At 34.5% G+C, this 27,961-nt stretch overlaps 4 protein-coding genes across 5 annotated transcripts; 1 reads left to right on the top strand and 3 right to left on the bottom strand.

Annotated features, from left to right (window-relative positions):
• Positions 1–1,054: 1,054 nt before the first annotated feature.
• LOC120249382 (AP-1 complex subunit sigma-1) lies at positions 1,055–7,398 on the bottom strand. The gene is made up of 7 exons (XM_039257873.1): positions 7,345–7,398; positions 2,980–3,066; positions 2,132–2,223; positions 1,902–2,010; positions 1,767–1,802; positions 1,598–1,684; positions 1,055–1,339 (listed from the first exon to the last, which is right to left on the bottom strand). The coding sequence occupies exons 1-7, from the start codon at positions 7,396–7,398 to the stop codon at positions 1,268–1,270; spliced, it is 537 nt and encodes a 178-aa protein (XP_039113807.1). The 3' UTR covers positions 1,055–1,267.
• Positions 7,399–7,924: 526 nt separating this feature from the next.
• Positions 7,925–12,803, top strand: LOC120249468 (probable ethylene response sensor 1). Of its 2 annotated transcripts, none has more exons than XM_039257983.1 (6): positions 7,925–8,026; positions 8,433–9,381; positions 10,419–10,787; positions 10,907–11,173; positions 11,379–11,506; positions 12,106–12,803. In XM_039257983.1, the coding sequence occupies exons 2-6, from the start codon at positions 8,476–8,478 to the stop codon at positions 12,344–12,346; spliced, it is 1,911 nt and encodes a 636-aa protein (XP_039113917.1). In that variant the 5' UTR covers positions 7,925–8,026; positions 8,433–8,475; the 3' UTR covers positions 12,347–12,803. The 2 variants fall into 2 exon arrangements, with proteins under 2 accessions (XP_039113917.1, XP_039113918.1); XM_039257984.1 differs by lacking the exon at positions 7,925–8,026 and adding an exon at positions 8,046–8,175.
• A 400-nt stretch (positions 12,804–13,203) lies between these two features.
• On the bottom strand, positions 13,204–23,585 carry LOC120250683 (phospholipase D zeta 1-like). The gene is made up of 21 exons (XM_039259516.1): positions 23,370–23,585; positions 22,409–22,510; positions 21,916–22,031; positions 21,369–21,510; positions 20,538–20,705; positions 20,043–20,216; positions 19,588–19,830; positions 19,393–19,509; positions 18,503–18,642; positions 18,204–18,353; positions 17,927–18,083; positions 17,627–17,851; positions 17,380–17,478; positions 17,018–17,128; positions 15,796–15,942; positions 15,533–15,730; positions 15,313–15,414; positions 15,062–15,193; positions 14,239–14,304; positions 13,627–13,688; positions 13,204–13,541 (listed from the first exon to the last, which is right to left on the bottom strand). The coding sequence occupies exons 1-21, from the start codon at positions 23,565–23,567 to the stop codon at positions 13,286–13,288; spliced, it is 3,105 nt and encodes a 1,034-aa protein (XP_039115450.1). The 5' UTR covers positions 23,568–23,585; the 3' UTR covers positions 13,204–13,285.
• Positions 23,586–24,114: 529 nt separating this feature from the next.
• On the bottom strand, positions 24,115–26,867 carry LOC120250298 (lipoprotein NlpI). Its single transcript, XM_039259097.1, has 8 exons — positions 26,588–26,867; positions 26,006–26,072; positions 25,758–25,797; positions 25,522–25,654; positions 25,331–25,402; positions 24,943–25,023; positions 24,425–24,486; positions 24,115–24,336 (listed from the first exon to the last, which is right to left on the bottom strand). The coding sequence occupies exons 1-8, from the start codon at positions 26,822–26,824 to the stop codon at positions 24,270–24,272; spliced, it is 759 nt and encodes a 252-aa protein (XP_039115031.1). The 5' UTR covers positions 26,825–26,867; the 3' UTR covers positions 24,115–24,269.
• Positions 26,868–27,961: the final 1,094 nt, after the last annotated feature.

Genomic DNA, 27,961 nt, shown 5'->3' with positions numbered 1-27,961 from the left:
TGACGCCGATAGACGCGGGGGTGTGTTGGCATGAGTTTACACGAAGTTACCGTAATGCCCCTTATTTCAGATAGGTCCGAATATATCATTTATTATTATTATTATTATTTAAAAAAATTAATAAAATGCAAGCTATATATATATATATATAAAGGTTTATAATTATGTGGCTAATTATTAAATTAATATATGTTGATAACGCATCTACCTTGTGACATGTGCCTTGGCCCTTGGCTAACTAATTCATTATAGGTTTTTTTTTTCCTTTAAATTGTTTTGTTTATTACGCATAAGTTTGTCCCCACATGACCCAGCTACCATTAATGCCATTTTAAAAAAAAATAAAATAAAATAAAGGGACCAAGCTCCAAGTTTTCTCATTATTTGTTCCAATCCCTTTCTTCTTAAACTGCTTACAGTTTTGGACGCATATCACCTGCTTACGTCATGTCATTCAGTAGAGTAGAGGAAATTATTATTATTATATATATAAGCAGCGATCTAATCAAATGCAAGGCTTTTTTGGTAGCCGTTCCTGAGTCATTGATAAAAATTTATGAATCTTGTGATCTTAAGGAAAAATTAGCGGTTACAAATGACTGAGATGTGAATAGTTAGTTAAAATAAAATAGAATAGTGGGCTTGGGCCTGTGATTTGGCCCGTTAAAAGCACAAGGCAAAACCAGTGAACAGTGAAGACAACATGTGAATGGTGATAAGTGCCCCGCTATGAATGAGGGCCAGCATGTCAAAGATGCTGCTGACGTGGCCTATCTCCAGTTTGATTGAGCTTAACAAGATCACCACCTGCTGAACTACAACCAGGCCTACTTCTCTTTGTTTTTGTCTTTGGGCTAACCTGGGCCGGGCCCAAATACATTTTCCTTTTTCAAAAGAAAGGAAAGGACATAATGGTAATTTCTCATAATGATATGGTGGCTATGGTAATTCAGTGAGAAACCAGGGAAACAAATATGGAATAATTAAAAAAATATATATACAATATATATTCTCACTAGATAAAGTAATAAATTTGTGAAAATATCCACATTGATAGAGAGCTAAATTCACCTATTGAACAATCAATTTGAAAAGATTGAAATGAAAACAAAAGGTTGCATAGAGTGATATCACACGAGTATGGGTATTCATATTGTTGCAGGTGTAACAACATTGCATAAAAAGAATGATTCACAATGTAACATGATATTTTCCCATGAACTTTGTCTCTAGAACAACACATGGATCAATCAGAAACCATACGGTTTTATTTGGTAGCTTGGGCGATCATATTGCTTATCGAACTAGCTTGCTCCTTGGCAGTTTCCACCAATGAATCCTGCAAGACAAAATTGATATTCAAGAGAAAACTCATTCATGGGCAGAGATAATGTGGCATTTTTGCTCAAACAAAGTTCAAACATTATGGTTCATGCTTAAAAGCAGCTCTTGTCAGTGCCAATAACAATTTCGGTTTAGTTCTAAGAATATTTATTTTACCATATTATACTAACAGTGCTGTATAAATCTAAGCAGTATAGATCAAGTAAAAGTGTAGAAGTGTCAAAATTTGAACACATTGGTAATGGGTCATAACCTGGGAAGCTATAAGTCTTGCTACCGTTTTCTTGCTTGACTCTTGAAGTTCACCAGCAATCAGAATTTCATCCAGTACATAGTATGCCTGGATGATTAGCAAAGTCATTGAAGAATCAACCAAAAAGCTAAAAGGAGAGAGCCCTGATGATGTAAGTAATACAACTCACCTTGTGGAAATTGAAAATCAAATCCAACTCACAGACCTGAAAAGATTATAAGAATATGCAGTAGTTAAACATAATGTTAATGACATGGACCTTCATATGATAGTTTACAGCTTGCACAAGTGATAGAGGGCTCACACTTCCAAAATAACGGTCCAAAATCTCAACAAAATGATGAATTATTTCCAGAACCTCCAATTCATTGTCTTCCGGATCAATGCACATGCAAAAATAAAGGCTGGCATACCTGCAAAGACAGTTCACATGATTAATAATTGCTAGACATTGTTAAGGTATGGCAAACTTACCATTGAAAAATGGACGCCTTCATTTATTCTACAGGTTAGATTTGGCTCTTGTTGCATTACCTTCTGTATACTACTTTGTATCCTCTCCACTCAACAAAGTTACAGAGCTTTGGACCTCTTGTGAGAATTACTCCACTGAGTTCACGGATAACCTGCACGGCCAACATGAAGACATCAATACTCCCAGAACTACTAATAAATAAGCCTCCAACACTCCATATCATGAAAAGTACCAACCAATTTCTGTTCAAGTAAACAATCATAGCTAAGGCCAAACTCCTAAACCTTGAAAGTTCAAAACACAAAGAATAATGCACTGCATAAAGCAGGACACAGCACAAAACATGCCTATACCAACATTCTTCAAGAGGGGCCGAGGTTCCACATGCATACAGCTCAAAAGTTTATTCCCCGCATAATAGCCAAATTTGACATCATGAAAATGATTTCAGAATAACAAATGTATCCTAGAATTTCATCATAATCCAATAGATACATCAACATAGAAAAACAAGAAAGACTGGAAGAGAACAGGGAGGAAAGGGAAAGAATCACAAATAAGTCCATGATATATATGTGGTTCACCATGTGTCAAGTTCCACATTCAATAAAAAGAACACTAAAAAAACGAAGATGAACTCCAAAAAACTCTTTTTTAGATGCATTAAAAATAAAGGCACATATCCATAAACAATCAGATTGAATGAAATTACCCTGCCGTCAATACATCAATATCAACTGAAAATCAAATTGAACACAAAACACTATATCAGCATAAAAGCTGAATCATTGCAGATTCGAAATAATAACTTCACAACCCAACAAAATCAAGCACTTAAGCAAGATATTAAAGTGGCAAGAAAAAGCAACATCCAAAAATTGAATTTTTCTTGACTGGATCCACATACCTTGGTTCTTTCCTTCTGTGAATACGGAGAATACCATTTGGTCAGCCTCACCTTTCCTTGTCTACTAATTAAGAGCACAAAATTAATCTACAAATCGCAAAAGAATGATTCAGATACAACATATAACCCCTAAATTCAACCAAAATTTTGACCAAAAACCCTAATGTAATATCATGCAAAAAATGAACAAATTCTCAAACTAAATACTTGGAACTTGTGGAACTAGAACGAATTCATAAAAACATCATCAAATACCGAATAAACATTGAATCAATCCCAAATCACAACCCTATAGAAGAGTAACCAATCTAATACATAGAAGATCTACCGAGATTCAAGCCATTCCTCATAGTCCGCATAGATCAGGAGAAGAACAGCAATGGAATTTTAGATGAAAATGAAAAGAGATCAAAGATCAGAAACGCACCATTTAATTTGTTGGTCTTTCTTTTTTCTTCTTGTCCCGCTGAAGCTTTGCTCGAAATGAAATAAAGCTGCTCGGTTATATATATGGGAACGGGTGAAAGTCTCAATTAGTCCTCAAACTATGACCAAATATTTATTTTGATCCCAAATATATCTATACATCTATACATACTATTAAAATAGATGTATAATAATCTACTCCGAGAGAGAAATATTTTAATGTTTTTTAATAACATTTAAATTTTTATTTATATTATTTATAATATTAATAATTAAAAGACATTAATTATATTTAATTATTTATATAATAAATATTTAAAAGATTTTTGAAATCCAAAATATAAAATAATTTTATGGTAGGAGTTGCTTAATTATATTATTTTATATATGATATTACCTCAAAACTTTTCACAAAATTTTAAAATCTCCTATGCATATCTATTAAACTGGGAAAAATGCGTAGTGTATATATATATATATATATATATTTCACTCAAATATGATAGAACTCTATGATATGTGAAGATATTCGTAAAATTTAAAAAGGTAAGGTAAATATATTTGGTTAGTCAAAAATTAAAATAAATACATTTGTATAATTTCAATTAAAAAATCATATTTATATAATTTACAACCAAAATGACGTTTAAGAGATTAAAAAAAATTTCATTTTTTAAAAACTTGCTAGTTGGACAGAATCTATAATAACCAGCTATCATTCATCAAAATAATTCCAACACTATATATTATTAAGAAGAGAGAAAACACAATTATACCAAAAGGGTTAATCCAATTAAAGACTTGGATCACTCACATGTGTAACAAGCATTTACTATGATTTATACTTCAATAAAAGAAGTTGTACAATGAGTTATATAACAAAAGAGAGATAACCAAAATACAGATGTCTCGTAATAGATTATTACCTTTGACTATTCATTATAATAATATTTATTCTTATAGTTTTATGATTGTTGATGATAATTGAGGATAGCACATACACCTTAGACATTCATGCTAACAGGAAGTGGCCATCTAGCTTAATGATGATTAATATTCTTATAAGCCTTTTGGTACATGATAATGTGAAAACATTATTGAAAGTCATATCATATTTGGTTATTGTAACAATGATAATATTAATGGTAATGTGAGAGATTACTAACGGTAAACTATTGCCAAATAAATTACCACAATAATTTTGGGTATATTAGTATATAGTATTTTCAACCTCATTATTATAGTAATTTCATTACCGTAATAATATATCATTACTATGAACTATACGGCCCTCAGGTTTTTATCAAAAACATGGAAGGTTAGTAGGCTATTTGAATTGGTTCACTTTGATCTTTTCTTTTTTTTGGAAGCATAAATTAGAGGCGTGTAACACATTAAAAACTTTCTTATTTTGCATAAAGTAAGTGTTCTATTAAAATTTTGCATACAATAAAGACTATAAGTTGTGTATGAGGATTTTTTTGGAACATGGTATTAAACATCAATTGATGACTAAATAATCTACAACAAAATGGGTTAGTGAAGAAGAAAAATAGAACAACTATGGATATGATGAGATGTATGTTATATAGTAAGTATTTGTATAAATTTTTTTAGGCAGAAGCTATTGCTTGTGCTATTTATATGGTGGATAGGTGTCCTACAAAGGGCATTTTTGGAAAGGCAACTCTGCATGAGGCTTGGAATGGTAGGAAATTGAACACTGGTCACATGAATTGAAGATGTTTGGTTTGTGTAGCTAGCTTATGCATATATTCTTGATGTGTTAAGAAAGAAGCATGATAATAAGGTAGAGAAGTGCATTTTTATTAGCTATAGTTGGAGCTTAATTTACTATTTTGCATTTGAACAAAAAGGGCATTAGTACTGTCAAGTGGATGTATATATGAATCTTAGTACAAAGCTAGGGGAGAGGTGGATCATCTCAAAGCATGATTGATAGATAGCTAAAGGCTATTGCAAGTTTGCAACCAAATGTTGATGATTTGAGGTATTGGCTCCAATAGTTAAACTTGATACTGTTTGCATGATTAATTATTTCTCTTGCAACCCATAATTGTTGGAAAATTAACCAAAAGGATGTGATGTCTATGTTCTTGAATTAATGATGTGCTTGAAGAGGACATACATGTTGAACAACCTCTGAGGTATGTGAAAAGAAGAGAGGAAGACAAAGTATACATTTAAAAAAAGGCATTGTATGATTTAAAACAAGCTCTAACAGCATCATACACACATTTCAACTCATACATTATTGTCAATGATTCTCATAAATGCCCATAAAGACATGCTTTGTATATTAATTCTTATGCACTGGGTGATGTACTTGTTTTGTGCTTGTATAGTTGTATGTAAATGATTTAATTGTTATTGGCAATAATCTAAAGTTAGTGCAAGAGTTTGGGTTTGATGTTTTACTTCCTTGGCGTTGAGGCGCAACAAACAAATAATTTGATGATTAATTTATCTCATGGAAAAAAAAATTATACCGGCAATATCTTTGCAAAGTTAATAACTTATTGGTGATGGTGGTTATTTGGTTGATGTAAAAACTTATGAAAAATTACTAGGGAGTTTGTTGTAGACCATATATATTGTGTATAGTGTTGACACTATCAATAGATTTATGGATACTCCTAAACAAGCTTATTGTTACATTGAAGGTACACAAAATGATGGAATTTTTTTATTTATGTTTTAATAATGTGGAATTTATGGGGTATATAGATAGTGATTTGGGAGAAGATAGTTAGAGACACACACAAAAGACCTTTTGGTTATGGCTTCTATTTGTGGCTATGATGCTTTTTCTTGGTCTTTAAAAAAAGTAGAATGTGGTTGCTATGTCCACCACTATGTGATCATAGGAAATAGCACTACATAATCAATATGGTTAAAAAAGATAATTTTTAAGTTATAGCACCCCTAAGATTAGGCATTAAATTTCAATAGCAAGGTTGTAATTACTCTCAAATAATACATTAAGATCAAGCATCACAAGATTCGTGATTCTTATACTCAGACATCCCAGGGTTTTCAAGATCATGTTTAAGATCGCTTTCCATTCATAAAAAACACAGTGACTTGCCTATTATTCAAAAGATTCGTGATTCAGTAAAAAAGATCAAGAGATTATGTTAGAGTTTTGTTCATCACAAAATTAAATTGCCTATATTTTTAAAAAGCCAAAAATAGCTAATTATTAACTATCACTTTATAATTGCTTGTTTTAAATTGTTAATGTGGCTCAATTTATTATTGGCAGTCATATATCATAATTTCTTTCTATTAAAAAAAACTTCAGAGGACATTCAGAAGATCAAACGCGCTTTAAGCTTCCTGAGCTCCAGATCCACCGACTTCTCCAAATGACTGGCTACCAAACTGCCGTGAGTAATCCGTTACATCCGCTTCTGAATGCAGCCCTGTATCCATACGATCGACTTCACGGACCCAGTATTTCTCTTTTTATCGTGTGTTTTTCGTGTTTCCTCCCTGCTCTGCTCTCCTCATCTCCCGGTGAGGGTTTTACGCTTTTCTATTTTTCTAAACTTTTTTTCTCAGCTGCTACTATCAGACTCAGATTTCTAGACATTTCTTTTTAATAAATTAGTGGTTTATCCACCTTATTTAAAAAAAAAAAACTCTACATATGTCTATATTAGAAGATTGAGAGTGATATATTAAAAATTGACAGTTAATTATCGGGTTCTAAAATTAATTATTCTTTACTATTATTGTCATTTTAAATTGTTTATAAATAAAAAAAAACATTATTATACCTGAAAAAAAAATCAGTTTATTAATAATTTAAAAGCACTTAAAAAATAAAAAATAAAAGTGCCAGTGAGATTTATGGGAACTTTCCAAGATACTTATTTAAGATCCTGTCCTAACAGCCAATCAAAAGGCGCCAACGCAGGCAAATATCATCAACAATCCTGTCCAAGACGACACAGCCAAATCCAGCATCCAACGTTGCGTGTCCGAGTTCTAACGCCGTGATTCCCGCTTCTCGTCACCGCCCTTCACCCTTTCTAATCCCGAAAGATCCTCCATAAATCCACAGCGGTAATCACACATACCGGTGTCTGGATCCAACTAGTGCTTTCTAATCTAATGGACGGGCCTGAGTTGCTGAGTTGACTCACGAGTCAGCACCATTACCTTTTTAAGCCCCGCGAAAGAGACGCCACTCGATTCGAGCGCACGTGCCAGCTCAACGTCCCTAGCGTGGGTCCAACTGTGCCCAGCACGTGCCGCATGTTCATCCCCCCTTTTTTTTTCCTTTTTTATTTATTATTTTTAATTAATTTTTTTTTTAATTTTCTAGCCCAAAAATATCTCGATTCGTGCGTACGTGCCAGCATGGGTCCCACTGTGCCCAGCACGTGCCGCAGGTTCATCCCCCCTTTGTGCCCTGTGCCCTTTCTTTCTAATAAAGCGGCGCACGACCGACCTCTTGCTTTCCGACCGTGACGGAGAAACGAGGCCCCCTTCCCTGAGTTTTTTTCTTTTCTTTTTTTCTTTTGAATTTTTATTTTAAAAAAATAAATTTAGCCCAAATATCTCGTTTGCCAACTCTCCCTGATCAGCTATGGTGAATTTCTATACCTTTTTTCTTGTTGTTTTTAATTCTCGTTTTCTTGTTGTTTCTTGATTTTTTTTTCTTTCATCTGGATTGGATTGTGGTGTTTTTTTGGTGAATGGATTGTGGTTAAAAGTAGGGTTTGAGTGGAGGTTTGAATGGTGAGGTTCTTGATTTGGTGCTTGTTGAGCTATCATTTGGGATCTCTAGGGCTTTGTTTTGGTAGTTTGTTTGTGATTGGGAAAGAATGATTTTTGATTTTTGAATGGATGATCGGGGTTTGATCACTCTTGATTATCAGATCAAATTGAAAGTTTGAAACTTGTTCTTCGTATATAGATAGGAAATAATTGAATTGAGTTTTCTGGATTATGGTTTTTTTGTTATCTGTGATGATTTTATGATTTCTTTCTTTCAGGGAATGTAGGAAAAAAGGGATTGGGACTTGTGGTTGTTAGGAGATGGAGGGCTGTGACTGCATCGAGCCACCATTTCCTGCTGATGAGCTTTTGATAAAGTATCAGTATATATCGGACTTCTTTATAGCCCTTGCCTACTTCTCCATTCCTCTTGAGCTCATATACTTCGTCAAAAAATCATCATTCTTTCCGTATAGATGGGTGTTGATACAATTTGGGGCGTTTATTGTTCTTTGTGGAGCTACCCACCTTATAAATTTGTGGACTTTCAATAGCCACACAAGGACACTTGCTTTGGTAATGACTGTTGCAAAGGTTTCTACTGCTGTTGTGTCATGTGCGACGGCCTTAATGCTTGTTCACATAATTCCTGACCTGTTGAGTGTGAAAACAAGGGAGCTGTTTTTGAAGAATAAGGCAGAAGAGTTGGATAGGGAGATGGGCCTTATACGCACACAAGAAGAAACCGGGAGGCATGTCAGAATGCTTACTCATGAAATCAGAAGCACACTTGATAGGCATACTATACTGAGGACTACACTAGTTGAGTTGGGGAGGACACTGGATTTGGCTGAATGTGCGCTGTGGATGCCCTCAAGAACTGGCATGAATCTTCAGCTTTCTCATACCTTACATAACCTGATACCAGTTGGGTCAACTGTGCCTATCAATCTGTCAATTGTAAATAAAGTTTTCAGTAGCAATCAAGCGATAAAAATCCCTTATACCTGCCCATTGGCAAGGATTCGACCTCATACAGGAAGATATGTGCCCCCAGAGGTTGTTGCAGTGCGAGTTCCATTGTTACATCTATCAAATTTTCAAATCAATGATTGGCCTGAACTTTCTGCAAGAAGTTATGCGGTTATGGTTTTGATACTTCCCTCAGACAGTGCACGAAAATGGCATGTTTATGAATTGGAGCTTGTAGAGGTGGTTGCAGATCAGGTCAGTAAATTTTCCAGACTTTTCTCTTCTATATATATTGGTGGTGTTTTCTTATGTTTATTGTATGCATCTATTGTTATCAGTGGATAGTAGAGGCATGTGGAAAGATTGGCTGATCCTTACTTCACATCAACATTTGATACGAGATGATCACGTCTAGGTCTCAGTCGGATATTATTTAGCTATGCAATAATATCCGTCTGAGAAATTAGCTATGTAATAAACATAAGAAATTATATGGTCTCAGTCAAATGATTAGCTATACATGAGATGATCACGCCTAGTTTCAGCAGCAAACACCTACTCTTTATCTTGTTGGTGTTTGCTGCTGAAACTCATATTGTTTATGTGAAAGAAATTATATGGTCTATTATTTTGATGAATTTAATTACATGCCATGGATTATATTTCTTGTCCTAATCTCTTGTCTGAAGATCTACTTGATTGTTATAGCATAAGTTCATTATCAGGTCAAATATCTACCCTAATAATGCGTGAGTATTTTCACTGATTTGTTTTTGAGTGTAGCAACTTTAGATCAGTTTGGTGTAGATATTGTATACTGTTGTAGAAGTATCCATTTCCATCATCTTTAGGTGTATGTTTTACTTACTTGATAGCTGATAGCTCTAGGTTAAAATAGCTTCATGGAAGGATAATTCGTTATAATTCATTGACATTTTGAAAAGATAATATTTTATAACATTGGTTGATAAGAAAGAGCTTACTAGAAAACTGAGATAGTAGTAACATATTAGGTTTTTTATAGCCCACTGGCAAATTAAAATTATTGATTGAGATAAGGCCTGCTTTCACTGCTGGCTAGGCATGCCTATTTGTTCACATAGGCTGACAATCCCAACATTCCTTACTCCTCTTTTCCCCAGCAATTGTTGGGATGTAGAGGTTGTTACTTAGGCATAAGATTGTTCTGCATTTCTTGCTTTTTTTTTCAGTTTACATTTTCAGTTCACTTCACATGAGGTAATTTCCAAGTCACGTGAAATTAATTTATTGCTTAAAAAAAAAAAAATCAGGTAGCTGTCGCACTTTCACATGCTGCCATTTTGGAGGAGTCTATGCGAGCAAGAGATCAACTGATGGAGCAAAATGTTGCCTTAGATTTAGCTCGACGTGAAGCTGAAATGGCCATTAGAGCTCGAAATGATTTTCTAGCTGTAATGAACCATGAAATGCGGACTCCAATGCATGCAATTATTGCCTTGTCGTCTCTGCTTCTTGAAACTGAGTTAACTCCAGAGCAACGCTTGATGGTGGAGACTATTTTGAAGAGCAGCAACCTTTTATCAACACTTATCAATGATGTTTTAGATCTTTCCAAGCTTGAGGATGGGAGCCTTGAGTTGGAGATTGGACCTTTCAATCTTCATACAGTATTCAGAGAGGTACCTGCGTATGATGTTGTGGTGACTTATTTTTTAACCTAATTTTTTATCAGTAGGGCCTGCAATTGATGTTATTTTATTTTATATTATTTTTTGATAAACTATGATAAAAATTGCAGGTCATTAATTTGATAAAGCCGATTGCTGCTGTCAAGAAACTCTCAGTATCATTGACTTTGGCTCCTGATCTGCCCTTTTATGCTGTTGGTGATGAAAAACGGTTAATGCAGACCCTACTGAATGTTGCTGGGAATGCAGTGAAGTTTACGAAGGAGGGTTACATCTCAATCACAGCTGCTGTCCCTAAACCGGATTCTTTTAGGGATCCTCGAGCTCCTGAGTTCTATCCTGTAGCCCCTGATGGGCATTTCTACTTACGTGTGCAGGTACACTTATATCCCAATACTTGGCATTGTAGTGCTTACAGTTTACAAGGACAAATCATAGTTGTTGAAACAGTTGTAGATCTCATATGAGATCTTTGAAGCTCGATGCAACTGCTTGATGCTTGCTATACCAGCAGAATTTCTTGTGAGCAATTCTCATATGCTTGTTGTGAACATTAATGATTTCATTGATATACTATTTCAGGTCAGGGATACTGGTTGTGGAATCAGCCCACAAGATTTACCTCATATATTCACAAAGTTCGTGCACACTCAAAATGGAGCGAGCAAAGGAAGTAGTGGCAGTGGGCTAGGGCTTGCCATCTGTAAGAGGTATTTCTGAATCAACTCTCATGCATTGTCACACCAGCACATTTTACGTTTTGATATGTTTTCTTTAGCTTTCAGTGTTTTCTTGTTTCTTTTCCCCCTGGTTTTTTGCATTTTGTGAAGCTCAGGATCTTAAGCTAGTAAAGTTAAGACACTTAATGTATGCAGGATGAGCTCTCAAAGTGCAAACTGAGAGACTTCATGACCATATTTTTTACTATTATATTGTTATAGTTTGCATTGTAGGTTAGTGTTATTATAGGTTGATTGACTAAAGGATTGTCATAGTTTGGTAAATATGGTCCATAGGATGAATGGAGTGGAGATATGGGACCAAAGTCATAGGGGATCATATGGGTGATGACCAATGTAACTTTTTAGTCAAAACCATTATCTATGTTTATTTAAAACTGATCATTAAGACACCCTAACTCATTAATTAAACCGCCTGCCTGATAAGTTTGAGCGAATATGAGATTGGAACTAAAGTAACGCCATGAGGTAATAACCGATAAAATAATTCTGGTTTGCAAATGTGATACTTACTGTGTTATTCATTTTTTATCTCCTTGCGGATGTTACATCAAAAGCTGGTTTTGCAGGTTTATAAGTCTAATGGATGGGCAAATTTGGCTTGAGAGCGAAGGTTTGGGAAAAGGTTGCACTGCAACATTCATCATAAAGCTTGGAATTTATGAAGATCCAAATGGATACTCACAACAACTTGTTCCAATAAACAAGCCATCTCATGGGGATCCAGATATCTCTGGCCCCAGGGCACCCTTCAAAGATGAGAGGACGCTGATGCCTCCAAAGGCGGTTCGGTATCAAAGAAGTGTATAGCATGATGTGAGATGAATTAATTGGTTGGTGCAGCGGGTATCATGCCTGGGAAGTATTCGATTTGAACCATCTTTGATACGGTTGAGGATAGTGAAGCCCCAAACCAATTTCTGTGCTGCAAGGACATAATACTTCTGATGTGGACATTTTCAGGAGTTTTTGATGTGTATAAGTTAACAAGATAATAGGGGTTTTGTGCTCAGTACAACACAATCAAGAATGCTAAACCAATCATCGGACTTCCCTGTGCAGAGATCGACAGACATGTATATGAGAAAGTTGTCTACTTGTTTACATGTAATGAATTATTTATTGTTGAGAGTTAATATTCCCTGTTGTCCATTTCGTTGGTGATTTTGAATGATCAGGTAAATCTTTGTAGATCTGTTCTACATAAATGTATCATGAATGATCAGGTAAATCTTTTGGACTGACTTTTAGACCTTAACAAGTTCTATTCTTCCTTGCTATCTTTGTTTTCTCTCTATATATCAATCCCAAAATGCTGCATTTGTTACACTAGTAGTGTGTAGCAATGGTTATTAAACTTTTATGAGGTTTTTTTAATATTATTAAGTGGGACTATGGTACCTGTTTTCTGTTCCAAGTGCCTAAACGCCGTCATAATTTTTAGGTGTTAAAGTGGCCTCTATAAAATAATAAGCAGGAATCTTTGTGTCACGCTCACCAATTGCATTGTTCGGTTATAAGTACAACCACATGAAAAACACCAAAATGAATAACAACATCAGAAACATTTTATTTGAAATTTTCCCAAGAATAATCAGTTGATACAATACATTGTTTACAATAGCACATACATTTTTTTTTTCCTTACATACATCACATTCTGCACATTAAGATAAATAAATATACATTTGCAGTGTCAGTTTGAATGACATGTTCAACTATACAATGAGAAAGAATCAAGATTAAATCTTAATGGAAAACCTGAGGAGAAGCATAGAACTCACCTTCAATAAAAAATGGTCTCAAGTCCTCTTGTTGGCACATGAACTTCAAAGGAAACAAAACAAGGTTGCCCTTAACTACTGCCTTTAATCTCTCCAGAGGATCACCGTCTTTGTCGTCCCCGTTCGGGAAAGGCTCCAGCTTCTCTGGAGCAATCCCCAGGTCTATGGTCGTGTGCCCGAGCTTCTCTTTCCAATAAGATGTACTCTGTCTGATGGCAGCTCTGCATTTGTTTACACAACGAGGATTAATGAAGCTCATAGCAATCACATAAACTCAATGAACTAATAATAATAAATTAAAGATACCTGGAGTGGATGTGATCATTCGGAATGCATGCAAAGACTTGGTGGTATATCATTGTATTTTTCTGCCAAGAATTTTTTTAACTTCTTTAGCAGGGGAAAAGCAAAATCAAACAGAATGAACTGCAGCTGATTCTTTGTCAAAATCAGGAAACCAAGATTTATATACATGGTTTGATAATCATTATAAAAAATGGAAGCTTATTACAACAGAATCAGGAGTAAATTGAAGTTAAAAAGCTTATCTTCTCTGACTTCAGCTATTACATTTTATGCTTCATTGCGTAGTCTTTCTATTCATCATGCACTTTCCTTGGTCTAGTGTTCTACAAATGCAAATAAAATTCTATTCATTGCATAGTCTTTCTATTCATCAAGCGCTTTCCTTGGTCTAGTGTTCTACAAATGCAAATATAATTCTCTATTGCATTAGTATCAGATTTTTCTTTAGTCACAGAAGCTTATTAAATTTGTTATTTGTGGAATTTATTACACAATACACAGTAATGTCAAGAAACCAGGATGCTTTTTAAGGCATTTGAATTTGAATAGCTATATATATATATATATATTAAAAAAAAGGAACATCTCTTAAAGCACTTGGACGGCTCTTACCTCTGCTGTTCCCATCCAGATGTCTTTATATGAAGCATCAATTACAGGATCATAAATTCTACTGATCTGAAAGTATACAAAACAAAGCAAATTTGTTGGAGAAAAAGAACAGAAGAGCTTATTGTTTATTTACATGAAATATGCACGCATAGCTTCCAGTGCCGCATCAGTTTGGTGAAGCGTATATAACATATAACTATAATATCACATTAATTCCCACATCTCACTGATGATGGCAACATATTAAAAATAACAATATAAAGAATAGTATAAGGAGTATGTGGCTAGCTCATTGCATTATCATGTGGCACTTCATTGCCAAGGCAATTGTGGTGACAAATTGTAGATGAAAAAGAACAATATATCATAGATGCAATACTTTAAAAAGATGATTTACAAAATTAGATAAATCAAGTGAAATAGCATAGACCTGCAAACTATGGCAGGAAGACATCTGACTGGAAAAGGAGGTAATTTCTTTCGCATAAATATTCTAGATCCTACTATTAAACTAACTAGCACATAGCTGACATAGAAAAGCTCAAACAGAAACTGCAACTAGAAGTTGCTCCAGTTAAATGATCAGCAAAAATTTCAGAAAGTATAATTTAGCATGCTCTAAATGCAAATGCTAATTCTGAAACTGGTCATGATTCTACAGAAACCAATACACTGTGCCCATAAGACAATTGTACAGTTCAAATTAAAAAAAAAAAAAAACATCTTGTAAATCAGTGCTTCATATAGGTTATGGGGTTAGGCATAAAAGATGCTAGATACTAACTATTAGACTAGGAAACATAGAACTCATCCAATTACTAACCTCTTCACCGTGAAGACCAATGTGCTCAGACCACAAGGAGAGACGAAGGCTGAGAGCAAAACCACCAGCTTTCCAAGGGTTTCCATTCATATATGAAGCAACAAAAACCTTGTCTTCAATAACTATGCCAATCTGAGCAGCAAAAATGATCATCACAATAAATTACAGTAGATAACATAAAACCAAATGGATACAAGTCACAAAAAGGAGTTCAAGGTGTTTCTTGTGAAGAAATTTTTGAATAAAAATACCTCAGAGTCCCTTGATCCTAGTAAACTCCTGTCATTAATGTTAGCTGACCCAAGTAATACTATACGATCATCAACTATCATCAATTTGCTGTGAACATAAACCTGAAAGAAGCATAAAGATTATTACCTAAAGTAGATAAGTGATGCCAATCATGAAGGTGGTGCAAAAGAGAAGACTAAATCGAGAAAGACATATTGCCTCAACAGGTTGTCAGTATACCTGATTTGTCACAACAGGACCCCCATCACATAGTCTACCATATGTTCTAAGACCATAAAAGGATATATAATCATTTGCTTTTGGGCCCATCACATCATAAAGTCTTTGTAGTATTGAATTTGGTCCTCTAGATATTGTCCGGTATTGCCAGTGAACTAATGCTCTTACAGATGCAGCACCACTGTCATCTAAGCCACCCTGCAAAATAGAGGGGTTCAGAGATGTAACTGGAGATTATGTGAGTGTTCTTTAAAGCAGGTCACCTGAAACCCAGGCAGAAGAGGAATGACAATGATAACCCTGAAACATTTCTTTTCGTCCACTGCTCGCAAAATACGCTTGTACAGTGCTTCTAAAAGGCGATTTTGTATTACATCATCTCCAAGAAAACCTGATATAAAAAATTGGTTCTGGAAAATACCCAAAAAATCATAGTAAATCAGTAAACTGAGTCCAGGAAGCCAATTTTGTATGCAACTTGATAATCCAGAAGAGGAATAACAATATATGTGGACTGATATTTCCTGAGCACAAATTAATGTTCAAGTTTCAGCAGATCAAGGACATCCTTTCATGCTAACAAAAAGTAATATAAAAAAAACAACCACTATCCTTTAAAAGTAATTAGAATGAAAAGATTTGCATCAGTAGATAATCATATAAAAAATCAACCAACATCCTTGAAAGGTAAGGTTTAAGAGAGTAGGATAGACCATTACATAGCCTGAGTTGTTTTTAACTGTATTTATTTCTCATGAATTAATTACAGCTATATGATGCTCAACAAATCCTATACCATAATACTTTGGTATTTCAAAAGCAAGTTAAGAATACAGCCAATGGAAAACAGAAATATTGTTATCAAAAGCTGGCTCAATGCTACTGCCCCAATGGGAAACGAACAAGATATTGGAAAGATAAAGGTGGAAGAATAGCAAACAGGTAGAATAGATAAAAATACTACCGCTGCTGTTGCTACTACTACTACTACTACTACTACTACTAATAATAGTAATAGTAGTAAAATAAACTATAACCACATAAACCAACAGAAACAGTTCTAAAGAGAAGTATAAGGGGGGTTATATTTCACTTTCAAGTTTAAGCTATCCTTGACTTACTATGATGATAGCGAGATCCAAATGGACCATACTCTGACAGAACGGGAATGAAGCCTAAGACACCAATATATTCATCATCTTTTATTTAGATTCAAAAAGCAGATTTGAAGCATCATATCATGATTGTCTTAAAGGTGTGTGCTGCAATTCTGGTATGTTGTTTTAACAAGATAACTCACTACACTAAATATGAGAAATTACAAGCTGCAAACCCAATTAGAAGTGCGCATCAAAAAAATTTGTATTACACTAATCATTCATTAATCAAAATTGGCCAAAGAGTGATAATTTTTGTTAGTTACAACAAACATGACCACAGATAAAAACATAAAAAAAAGGGGGAAAGAAGAATGAAAAAGTTCACCTCAATATAAATAAAGTACTCGGCTTTTTCAATAAGAGAAATATATGCTTTGTGGATGCTCTCTTCAGTTTGGCAAGTTCCAGCAGACCATTGGCCAACACTTCTGACAATCTACATGAAAAGAACATTGCAGATAACAGAACTAGTTCTTCATGCATGTGGTCATATCCAAAGAAGGACTAATTAACTTGCATTCAAATGCGATGCTCCAGTAATCAAGCTCAAGGGTACTTCTGCCAGTTTGGTAATCTTATCTAATTTTACACATCATTTCAGATGGAAATTTAAGGTCAATTAAGGGAATTCTGCATCTGCTTTGAAACATTAATAAATAAGAAAATAAAGTTGAGGAAGATACCAACCTGGCAATAACATGGTAAACGTGGACCAACTTGTCCAATTTTATCGATAGATTGACTACACTGCCGTTCTTGTGTTTCCCGCCACTCTTTGTCCATGCACTGCAAATATCGAATAGTCAGTATGGATTAAGTGTTTTAACAATCTTGAATAATGGTGACACTTTTAATATGAACATCCATTTTCCAAAAGGAAACAGAGAAGTTATTTTCTAAAATAATATAACAAAATGTAAATTCAGCACTTCACCTTATAATCTCCATTAACTATCCTTTGTGCATCAGGATCTCGGGGCAAAAGTAATGGGATGTCTTGAAATGATGGAGGGGAAAACAAGGCATGTTTCTCTAAATTATGATTAATGCACTTGTTTTCACCATTCATTTGCCTTTCTCTTCCCATGTAATGTGGAATAACCATGTGTTGTTGGGGCATAAGTAGAGGGATTGATTTCTCATCTGGCGCTTTGTTTCTCTAAAAAGTGTAGATACAAAAGAAATGATAAGAGATCATGGAGAACTTTTTTAGCCAAAATTAAATAAACAATACCTTTGCATAATTCCAACGTTGAACGAAGTGCCTTGCCACATCACGACAAGCTGGCCCCCATATAGCACATTGGACATCATGCCATGGCATACGAGGATATTTTCTACGATCCAGTTCATCCCTCATCATGTCTTCCCAAGAATTTGGTTCAGACTCCCTTAAATGAGAAAGCATTTCATGCCAAAAAATTCAAATTAGTACAACACATAAACAAGTTGCTTAGAAAACTTGCACTATGTGTACCTTCCTAGAAAGCATAAGTGGGGCTACCAGTTACCTTGGATTATAATAGTCCTTTCCAGGCCATAGCATTGAAGGATAATCACCAAGTTTGTGCTCGGGGGTGTCATAACGACCAAAGCACAAATCCAACCCTCCAATATAGCATATTCTGTGATCAACAATCACAATTTTTTCATGATGGGACCTATATGTCACAATAACTCTTATAAGCATTTAGAAGTCATAGCAACAGGCATGTCAAACTCCTCATCCACATTAGTCCAAACATGTTCTTCACAGGGGGTGTATACCAGCAAAAATTGACAACAAGTGAGATAGACAAGGATTTCTTACCATAAATAAATCCCAGTTGACAAATGGTCTGGGGAACGCAAAACTTTCACATTCTCATGAAGGTTAGCTAGTCTCCTCTTGCTATATGTACTATTGATTTTCAAAGCCAGGGCAACCTCGTTGTAAAGAAGGATGTAGATCTACATATGGGACATATTACAGTAAGTTCCATGTGTATATTGCTGTATGAGTTGCAATGAAATGAAAATTTAAGGGAACAACGATCAAATTATATATATATATATATATATAAGTAGAGGTACTAATACATGTAAGATTCTTCTAAACACATCCATATCTCCTTTCACATGTTTATTCTTTACTCTATAACCTCAATTTTCTGCCACTCTTTTCCTCTCATTGACATCTCTTTTTGTCTATTTTCTTTATTTCCATTTGTTCTTGATATTTTAAAAGAGGAACTGAGTATATCTTCAATCAACATTATATTAATGATGAACTTTGTGTATTAAATGATTTTCTGTTATCATCTTCATAAATTTTTAATTTACAATTTTGGCAGATCTAGATTAATATAACAGATCATAACAGCTATTGTAGAATTAGCACAAATTTGTTCAACTTTGACATATGGTGATAGATACCCAAATGAAAATTGGCATGCAGGTTGATATTTACTTCATTATTGCCAGAGTGTCATGGGGACTTGTTCTGGTTTAGCAAAGGGTGTTGTGTATGTCATTAGGATTATTTGACAGGAATATCCATGCTTAAGGGAAAGCTAGAATCAACAAACCATGTACATTTCGTCATTAGTCAAGAGACTTACAGACAAGACCAAGGACACACCAATTATGGATGTGAAAAGCAACGTAATTGGAAACCGATAAACTAGTACAACAACCAAGTCAAGAAGACCAAAAAGATACCTGAACACCTTGCTTGGCTTTTGTCTGAAGTAACAAATCAAGCCGAGAAGACCCATGGACTTGAAAAGGGCGCCGTAGATATAACTCTGGGCACAACCACCAATCAGTAATGAATATCTGCAATACATTCCCTATTACCTTCCAAAAGCTTAGAAGTGAAATATATGGTAACTAAAAGAAGCCACAAATAGAAACCTCAGATTTTGCTTCTTCAATTGAAGAAGAAATTGCATCAAATGCAGCTTCCCCATCAATGAACCACTGAACCATACTGCCATCTTCAGTCAACCCCCTTGATGGCGCAAATGAGTCATAACATTGAGGATGGCACCAACCCTCAGGAGACCATTGAGTAGCAGAATTGATTGCACTGACCCAATCTTTAGCATTAGCATTTCTTGTAGTCCTCAGCTTAATTGTTCTATTCCCACAGGATACCTTTTCAATAAACCATTTATTAAATAAAGGTTGAAGTTACATAAAATTGTTATTAATGGCTTCAATTGAAGAATCAATGATTGATAATTAATAAAAAAATTGTCAATAAGGAAAACTATGATATACAAGAATTTATATGTGTGTGTGGGCATGTGCAACATTGATGCCCAATAGCGGTAAATTTATATGACTTCATGAAAAAAATAACATACCAAAAATCCACAATGAAGAGGATTACGGTCCTTAGTTTCTTTTGCTATTAAAAATGAACCCAGTCCATTTCCAACTGATGATGGAAATCTATCAAAAATAACGATGTCTAACAGCTTGGTATCAAAAGGATCTTCCAGCAAGGCAAGGAATCCTGGTTTTAACACAGCCCAGACCTAAAGAAATATTTCAATTGATCATCAGCGTGCCCATTCTGAGCACGGTAAGACAAGACTATAAAATTTAAAATTAAAGTAAATATATGCACTAATGAATTAACAAGTTTAAGAGAAATGTTCTCCATCACAGAAATAGTATCACATGGATAGTAAGGAATAAATTAGGAAGAGCTACATAATCCAATCATAATATTCAGTTTCATGGTAACCAGTACTTCCACCACACTTTCTGCTTCATCAAACAAGGCATCCCCTTTTTGACCTGAGAAATAATAGCTACTATGCATTAACTAAACAACCACAAGTGAAGTTGATTACCTTCCGCCCCTTTCCATTACACCACCTGAAAAAATGGCACGGACAACATCTCCTAGCATCTTTCTTCCGAATCTTTCTTAAATGTTGAGCTGTAACATAGTCCTCTTTCAATTTAGGTCCATACTCTGTAGAAAATGACAACTTTGAAACCTCCAAAAATTTGCAAACCTGCAATTTGTAAAGATCTTAATTTACACCTTCCACCTTATGTTAACATAACCATCTTACAAAACTTCTAAGGGAACTTGACAAGTAAATAGAAATGTATTGTGTAAATTACTAAAAGCTGATAAATTCAATTCATGGTCAAGAGGAGGCAAAACTCTGCATTTTGGCCATCAGGAGGAATTACTAACAAATCCTAATAAATAAGAACACCAGGAGGGAAAGAAAAAACGCTTGGGCTGACAAGAAGGAGGAATTCATGTGATTGACCTGGAGTACTTTGATATCTATATGACAATGACAACTATACACATTGGAAACTTGGAATCAAGGTTTAGTTGTTATCCTAAGAAATTGGTGTCTAGTACTGGGGAAGAAAACATGAATATTAAAGAGGCTTGCCATCATACTGGAGGCTGGAAGGTTGGCCTGCCAACCTCAGTGCTTTCAGAATTTCATTTCATGGGGAAGCCAAATATGGGGAAACTTCCCCAGACAAGGGACAGATCTCTAAATAGTAATTGAACATGTAAATTCACTTGGGTTGCACAAATATCGACAAATAAAATCAAAATCAGTTTCAGTAAATAGTGGAATTTCATCTAGCAAAATGAAAATTTTAAACAACCATTGCCTCCTGCACTGTTAATTGAATATGAAGATTACCTCTCGAGAATTGACAATATCCAAGTTCCCCAAAAAGTGATTTAAGTATCCTTGCATAGCCAATTTTCCCCTATCTGATATAGACAGCTCCCTACCCAGTGCTGGGCGCATGATAGGTAAAGCAGCTCTTGAAGGAATGTTTCTGCAAAAAGAGAAAAGAATTAGCCATGCAGCAGAGTCAGGATTTTATGATTGTAATGCTGGAATTTAATTCAATAGCATTATTATTATCATTATTTTAGATATTTATGATGTGTTTTGCAACTGCTTCAAGAGGAAATGAATATCTTACTAGCTTATACATTGAGACATAAAATTCATAACTAGCTCAGTGGTTCAGAGCAAAAACCATTGCGTAACATTTTTTTCTCATATATACATGTGATGTGAGAATTAAAAGACAAGAACCATCCAGCTAAAATAAAGCAAGGTTATATCTTCACTCAGAATGGCCAGTGGCCCAGTATGCATATGACCACAGATTAAACTCTTACACTTATGAACGTGAATGAGAGAGAGAAAAAGAGGAGGCATCATGCAAGTTCACCTATTTCTAGCTGAACAATTCTCTTCATATTGAGCAGGATGAGCATAGACCTCCTCATCTTCTTGCATAACTGCTGCATGTTCCACTAGTCCAATACTTTGGAGCCATTCTTTGACCTTTAATGGCACCAAAATCATATGTCAGAGTTTATCTGAAGTTCTAAACACGAGCATACTTCGAACCCTAATATGAATCCACACATACATATATGCAGGCTGATTAACTTATACATATGCAGGCTGAGGGCAATTCATCTTTGTATGTTTTAAGGAAAAAAACAATCTACAAGTTAGAAAATTTGGAACCAGCAATATGAAAGAAAGGACTGCCTGAAAAATGCATCATATATGTTAATTCCAGAAACCCGAATATTTAAAATCATGCACGAAAAGTAACTATGTGAAGGAACAGTTTCCTTGCAATATTGACAGCATTATAGTATAGGATAATTTTGTAAACAAATTTGCAGAATAATTGTGCGAACACAATATACCTGTTCTTTGTTTTGACAAATCTCATCAATAAGAACACGTTTCTTCAGTGCAAAATGAAGATAGAGAACTTGTGAGGCCTTCTTCAATAAGCGCCATTTAAACTGATTAATAAACATGAAATTAGCTTGTCATGATAATCAACACAAGGTATAAACAATTTCACCAAAACAAAAAAACAAAAAAACAAACAACAAAAAACAAAAAGAGGCATGCTGCATGTAAACTTGTAATTGTTTGTTTTCCTTCCAGTAAATGTATAAGATATTACCTACACGATTATAATCTTGAACAGACAAAACAAGATCCTATGGGAAATAATTTTGCTCAAAAGTTGATGGACAAAACTGGCATGAAAGGTCTACCATTTTCATCATAAAAGGCCTACAACTTTCAAGAGGGCCCACAAAACCATTATATTATGACTCCAAATCTCCATAGACTCCATGTAGAACCAAAGACATTGTACCCCCCCTTCACAGGGAGCAAAGGTTAGATAGTACATCAGCATTCCCACAGAGATGAGAATGTTTAATATTTTTATTTTTTTACTTTACAATAATTAAAATAATAGTGCACAAGAAAAGCAAAAAAGTTTTTTTTTTTTAAAAAAAAAAAAACTTAGGAAAAACAACAACAACAACAACAACAACAACAAAAAACTTCACAAAAAAAAATCTTGTAGCAAATCAAACCACTTCTTGATGATATATGTGTGCATTTAAGCTAACCTGTTATACAAAGACCAGAATACGTTCAAGAAAAATCAAACTTTTGCACAAATAATGATAAAATTCACACAAACAAATGAAACCCACAGCAAAATAAAATCAAGCCACCCAATGATCCCGCCTTCAAATAATAAAGAGCAACAACAATTAACTCCACAAAACGTAAAGAAAGAAAAAACAAGAACATGTTTCTATGAAAGAGAAAACCAAGAAAATGGAAAGAAAGGGCCACCTGCTTGTATTGAAACTCAATGGTATAGGTCAGGAGCAAAGGGGTGATGTCACTGGCGTCAGGCTCAGAGACGGAAATAATGGTGGCTTTGGGAAGCTCATCAAAGATCCGACCCACCTCCGGCAGCCGGAACGACCCGGAGCCTGAGATCGGCGGCTCGGACGGCATTTTCACATACGAACAATGATCCAAAGACATCAAAGAAGAAGAAAAAAAGTGATTGGAGTTTCTTGTTTATATATTGAGCGAAAGCAGCGGAGTTCCTTGTTTGAAGTATATAAATGAAACAATCTCAGCCTTTTTTAAAGGATACTGCACCCAAAGTTACTCCTCCTCTGCCCTTATAAATTTACCATTCTACCCTTGTATATAATTTAAATAACATGTTGAAAAGGAAATTTTCAATTATGGGAGAAGGGTATTCTAGTCAATAGAATGAGAAGGTGCAAAAGTCTAAAATAAGATCCAGGATGACAAGGGATCATTGGTGCGAATAAAATTAAAATTAGAAAGACGAAAAAGAATATTCCAATTTTATGCTAATTAAGAAAAAGGAAGGATTCAATTAAAACATCTTATTAGTATGTAAATTATATCTGTACGCATCTTCAAGTTGGTGGTTGCTCTTTTTCTTGAGGGGACCAGCATGAGAATAGCTTTTAGTTAACTTATTTGTATTTATATATATTTGAGGATGTGTTTGATTGCAAGGAATGTAAATAAAAAACATGAATAAAAATGGCTTTTTATAATATAAATATTATAACTAGATATAGAACAGGTCAATGATTTCTGAATGACACTTTTGATTACAACTTCTTCAGAAAGAAAAAAATACAAAGACGAAGAAGAAGAACAGTAATGTGCAAGTGCCGGAGAATACGGTGTCGAAGATGGTGTTTATTTGAGATCCCAGTTTCGACACAGACAGTGAACTTTTGCAAGAGAAGCCATATAATCATCAGACCTACAAGCAAAAGTAATGTGTAGTGTTTTGCAAGTTAGTAAACACTTGAATTAATTCTAGTGTAGGAACATTGTCGAAAATGCACAACCTCGATCCATACGGAGATTGACATGCAGCGATTAGATGATGTTTGGCAGCATCCATGTCATTCTGCAGAAATGTAAGAAAAAAATATTAGTCATTGCACGACGAGAGTATGTTATATGCTTGATCGGTTTAATAGGTGATACATTGCTTCTTTGATAAAAAAAAATGATGCAAGAATGAGACATGAAGATATGCATGAAGAATTTACAGAATAGATGATCATTAATGTCATATTCTAAACTAAAACTCATTTCAAGTAAACATGATTAAAAAAACACAAGAGTAACCCCAAAGTTCCAAGCAAACAAATAAGGAAAAAAATTGGGAACTCTAAGCTGATGGTCACTCTCTATTTCAACTAGTATTGATATGTAATAGTACAATATATATACATATATATTGATTGATGGACAAATTAAGGAGATAATGAAAAGTAAGTTATGAGTCTAATCTTTTGATGCAATTTGTCAAACTAGAATCAATATTTATACCAAGACAGGTTGTCAATTAGTTTCAAACCTGTGATTCATGATAAAGGCCAGCATACAAAGAAGCATAGAAATACTCATCCACCCGGCCACTCAGAAACTTCGAAACAAGCTGGAAAAAAACATCAAATGAAGATTTTATTCAATTTCGATCAAATTATACAAAAGGTGAACATGATTCTAGCTACTAGCATTTATCAGAAATCTTATTTTGACACCACATTGTTGTAAAACAAAGAAATCATGCAAGAGTAACTGAAAGTTAATGCAAACTCTTCAACCTTCAGATAGGATGACCAGGTGCACATAAAACAAACATCAAACCAGATACATTGAACATGCACATAGATATCAACTTATCAAAACAGCAGAATCAAATACAAAAAATTCACATATAAATAAGGTGGTTCTCCACATACCAGCTCTGGGTCACCCCCATCTTTGAACAAATTATAGGCTTCACGCATGACAGGACGTGAATCTCGACCAACCTGTAGAACCAAGCAAAAGTTTGCGACAGAAATAACATGGACTCCGAACAATACCGATATACAACACTGATGTCATATATTAGAGAAATGATATAGTTCTCATAATATTACAAACTTGCCTCTAAGAACCGCTTTCTTGCTTCTTCTACTCCATATAATTGAGCTTCACATAAAAAGCACCATATGGATTCCTCTGTATCATTTGGATTCTGTGCAACATCTAACCTAAATTGCTCTGCCCCTTCTTCAAACCTGAATCACCATTGACAACAATTTTTCTGTCTTAACAAAAATCCATTGAAAATTATGATATTTTAGTAGATAGATATTTATCTCAGAAAAACAAAATGTATACCTATTAAGATAGTACAAAGACAGCCCCCTCTGCCAAAGATCTGAAAAGAATTATACATGAAAAATCCTATATAGATATGCTTGGCCTTCTGTGCTTTCAAATTTCCACAACAATAATGACATATATAATCACAAAACACAGCAATTCAGATAATTACACTGACATTAAATCAAATTATGTGAAAAAAAAAAACCTTTTTTAATTTGAGAGCTAAAAAAACTAGATTGTCTGGATAAAAGAAGACATACATGCCTTTTGGCGTGGATCCAACTCAATGGCTTTATCAAACTCCGCCAAAGATCCGGAGACGTCTCCCTTTTTACCATCCAGATTTATTAAAAATAAATCAGTATAAAATTTTCTAGATAAGGATGAAAAAAAAACAAAGAGTTCATAGTCTAGCAGCATTGATCCTACTAAAAAAATATGGTGTGAGATTTAAAAACTCCAAATTCAAATCCTACATAACACAAAAACACAGTGATGACAACAATTTTCAATTATGATTTTCATGTTTATTACCCAATGGATAAGAAAGCATTAGCTGGATGTTCAATTTTTTTAACTATGCGAATAACATGCGTGTGTTATACTTTCTCCAATTTTTTTTTATTTGTTACAAATCCATGTTTTTTTTATCTGTCATTTTCTAACATCATAAAACATACATTGTATTTTTTTCCCAAAATTACCGTTAACACACTATTTAAAATAACTAATTTTTTATAAAATTTTGTGAAATAACTAATTCTTTAATACATGTAATTCAGTTAACCATGACAGATAAAAATAAAAAATAAAAAATAAAAAGGGGAGGAGGAGCAGTGTACCTGGCGGAAGAGCTGCATTCCCCGGCGGACGGCGAGAGAGGCTTCGCGGGCTGGATCACGACCTGTTAAGGCATCCCAGATAGCTGATGCCGACGGTAAGAAGAGCCGGCGGGGCAGCGGTAGAAAGGATTGAGGCTTAACGTGTGTTAGACTAGTGGCGAAGGCCGGAGATGAAGAAGAAGGGTGCTTAACAATATGTGGCGGGAATTTAACGATGGTTTGGGAACTGAGAGCCATCGCAGTAGCTTCTGCTGATGAATCAACGGCCGAGGTTTGAAGATGGATGATTCTTGCTTGATATCATCATATAAGGATAATACAATTATTTTTAAAAACATTTATTACATTTTGTTGTATTTTTCAATATATATATTACACCAAAACAAGTATAATGTTCCTTTCAATCTGAAAGGGCTTGTGTATGTAATGCAAGACTTCTACTATTATACTTGTGTTGTTATTTTAAATCTGGATTTGTTTTTGTTTTTAATGTTTTAAGTACTCTCTGAAAAAAAAAAAAATATATATATATATATATATATTATTCATTTATTTAATTTTTGTTCATGACGTGGGCAAACAGTCTTCTCCCACGCATGCATTTAAATGTGCCTTGGAAGAAGTTGGAAGGAAAGTGCCGTGCCAGTCTTTCTGAACAATTTCTCGTAAATACTCTTGTAAAAAATTAGAAATAGCGGATATGTTATGGAAAATGATATTCTCCCTCCACGAGTTTCCCATTTCTCAAGACACCAGGCAGGAAATTACAAGTTTATTCAGCACCAGATATTTCTTACAGATAAAAATGGCTTTCAAATACAGAAGACTATTCAATGTATTCATTTGTCACTCAGCAACAACGAATACAAAATGTAGATAATGGAAACATCGGTTTCATTCATCAATGAATAAATTATGCTCAAATTCCTATGAAAACATGCATAACATTAGCTATGGCTAACTCAATTAAATAAATCCCATTTGAAACTAGAATGAAGCATTCAGTGCAGTGCATTATAGAACCAATCACCAAATCCCCCACGTAGAATAGAGTTGTTTGATAACTAATAGACTTCTTTAGAGGATTACGATGGAGAAAATTATTTCCAACAAGGAAAGGAAGCATAATTCATTCTTTGCGCTTCTTTTGAACATAATAATAATGGAGGAAATTATGTACTCCAAGGGAAGAAAACATTGTTGCTTCCACAGGACATCATCACTATATGGCTCCAAAACATCTCACAAATATATACTTAAAAAGAAGATAAGTAAACATTACTCCGACAGCATGATATGCTCAAAGATACAGCAATTATAATCCGGAAGAAAGCACATGAGTAAAAAAGCAAACATTTGAAGGACAATAAGCTG

Source organism: Dioscorea cayenensis, chromosome 19 (genome assembly GCF_009730915.1).
Source record: "Dioscorea cayenensis subsp. rotundata cultivar TDr96_F1 chromosome 19, TDr96_F1_v2_PseudoChromosome.rev07_lg8_w22 25.fasta, whole genome shotgun sequence".
Classification (NCBI taxonomy): Eukaryota; Viridiplantae; Streptophyta; class Magnoliopsida; order Dioscoreales; family Dioscoreaceae; genus Dioscorea; species Dioscorea cayenensis.
Note: the sequence above shows the minus strand (reverse complement) of the source record. Positions and strands in the feature narration are given on the sequence as shown.

Bases quoted from the DNA above. Each gene is read 5' to 3' on its own strand.
- LOC120250683 (XM_039259516.1), bottom strand. From the start codon at position 23,567: ATGTCTTTGGATCATTGTTCGTATGTGAAAATGCCGTCCGAGCCGCCG. The intron at 19,831-20,042 runs GTATGTTATTTT...TTTATTGAAAAG, and splicing joins CTCTTCATTGTGGATTTTTG to GTATCCTGTGGGAATAGAAC. The intron at 15,731-15,795 runs GTGACCTGCTTT...TCTATTTTGCAG, and splicing joins CTCTTCTGCCTGGGTTTCAG to GGTGGCTTAGATGACAGTGG.
- LOC120250298 (XM_039259097.1), bottom strand. From the start codon at position 26,824: ATGGCTCTCAGTTCCCAAACCATCGTTAAATTCCCGCCACATATTGTT. The intron at 26,073-26,587 runs GTACACTGCTCC...GATGGTAAAAAG, and splicing joins GAATGCAGCTCTTCCGCCAG to GGAGACGTCTCCGGATCTTT. The intron at 24,337-24,424 runs GTTGTGCATTTT...TTTTGCTTGTAG, and splicing joins CAATCTCCGTATGGATCGAG to GTCTGATGATTATATGGCTT.
- LOC120249468 (XM_039257983.1), top strand. From the start codon at position 8,476: ATGGAGGGCTGTGACTGCATCGAGCCACCATTTCCTGCTGATGAGCTT. The intron at 9,382-10,418 runs GTCAGTAAATTT...AAAAAAAATCAG, and splicing joins TAGAGGTGGTTGCAGATCAG to GTAGCTGTCGCACTTTCACA. The intron at 11,174-11,378 runs GTACACTTATAT...ATACTATTTCAG, and splicing joins ATTTCTACTTACGTGTGCAG to GTCAGGGATACTGGTTGTGG.
- LOC120249382 (XM_039257873.1), bottom strand. From the start codon at position 7,398: ATGCTGGATTTGGCTGTGTCGTCTTGGACAGGATTGTTGATGATATTT. The intron at 3,067-7,344 runs GTTGGCGCCTTT...TGCGATTTGTAG, and splicing joins TGTTGATGATATTTGCCTGC to ATTAATTTTGTGCTCTTAAT. The intron at 1,803-1,901 runs GTGAGCCCTCTA...TAATCTTTTCAG, and splicing joins TGGACCGTTATTTTGGAAGT to GTCTGTGAGTTGGATTTGAT.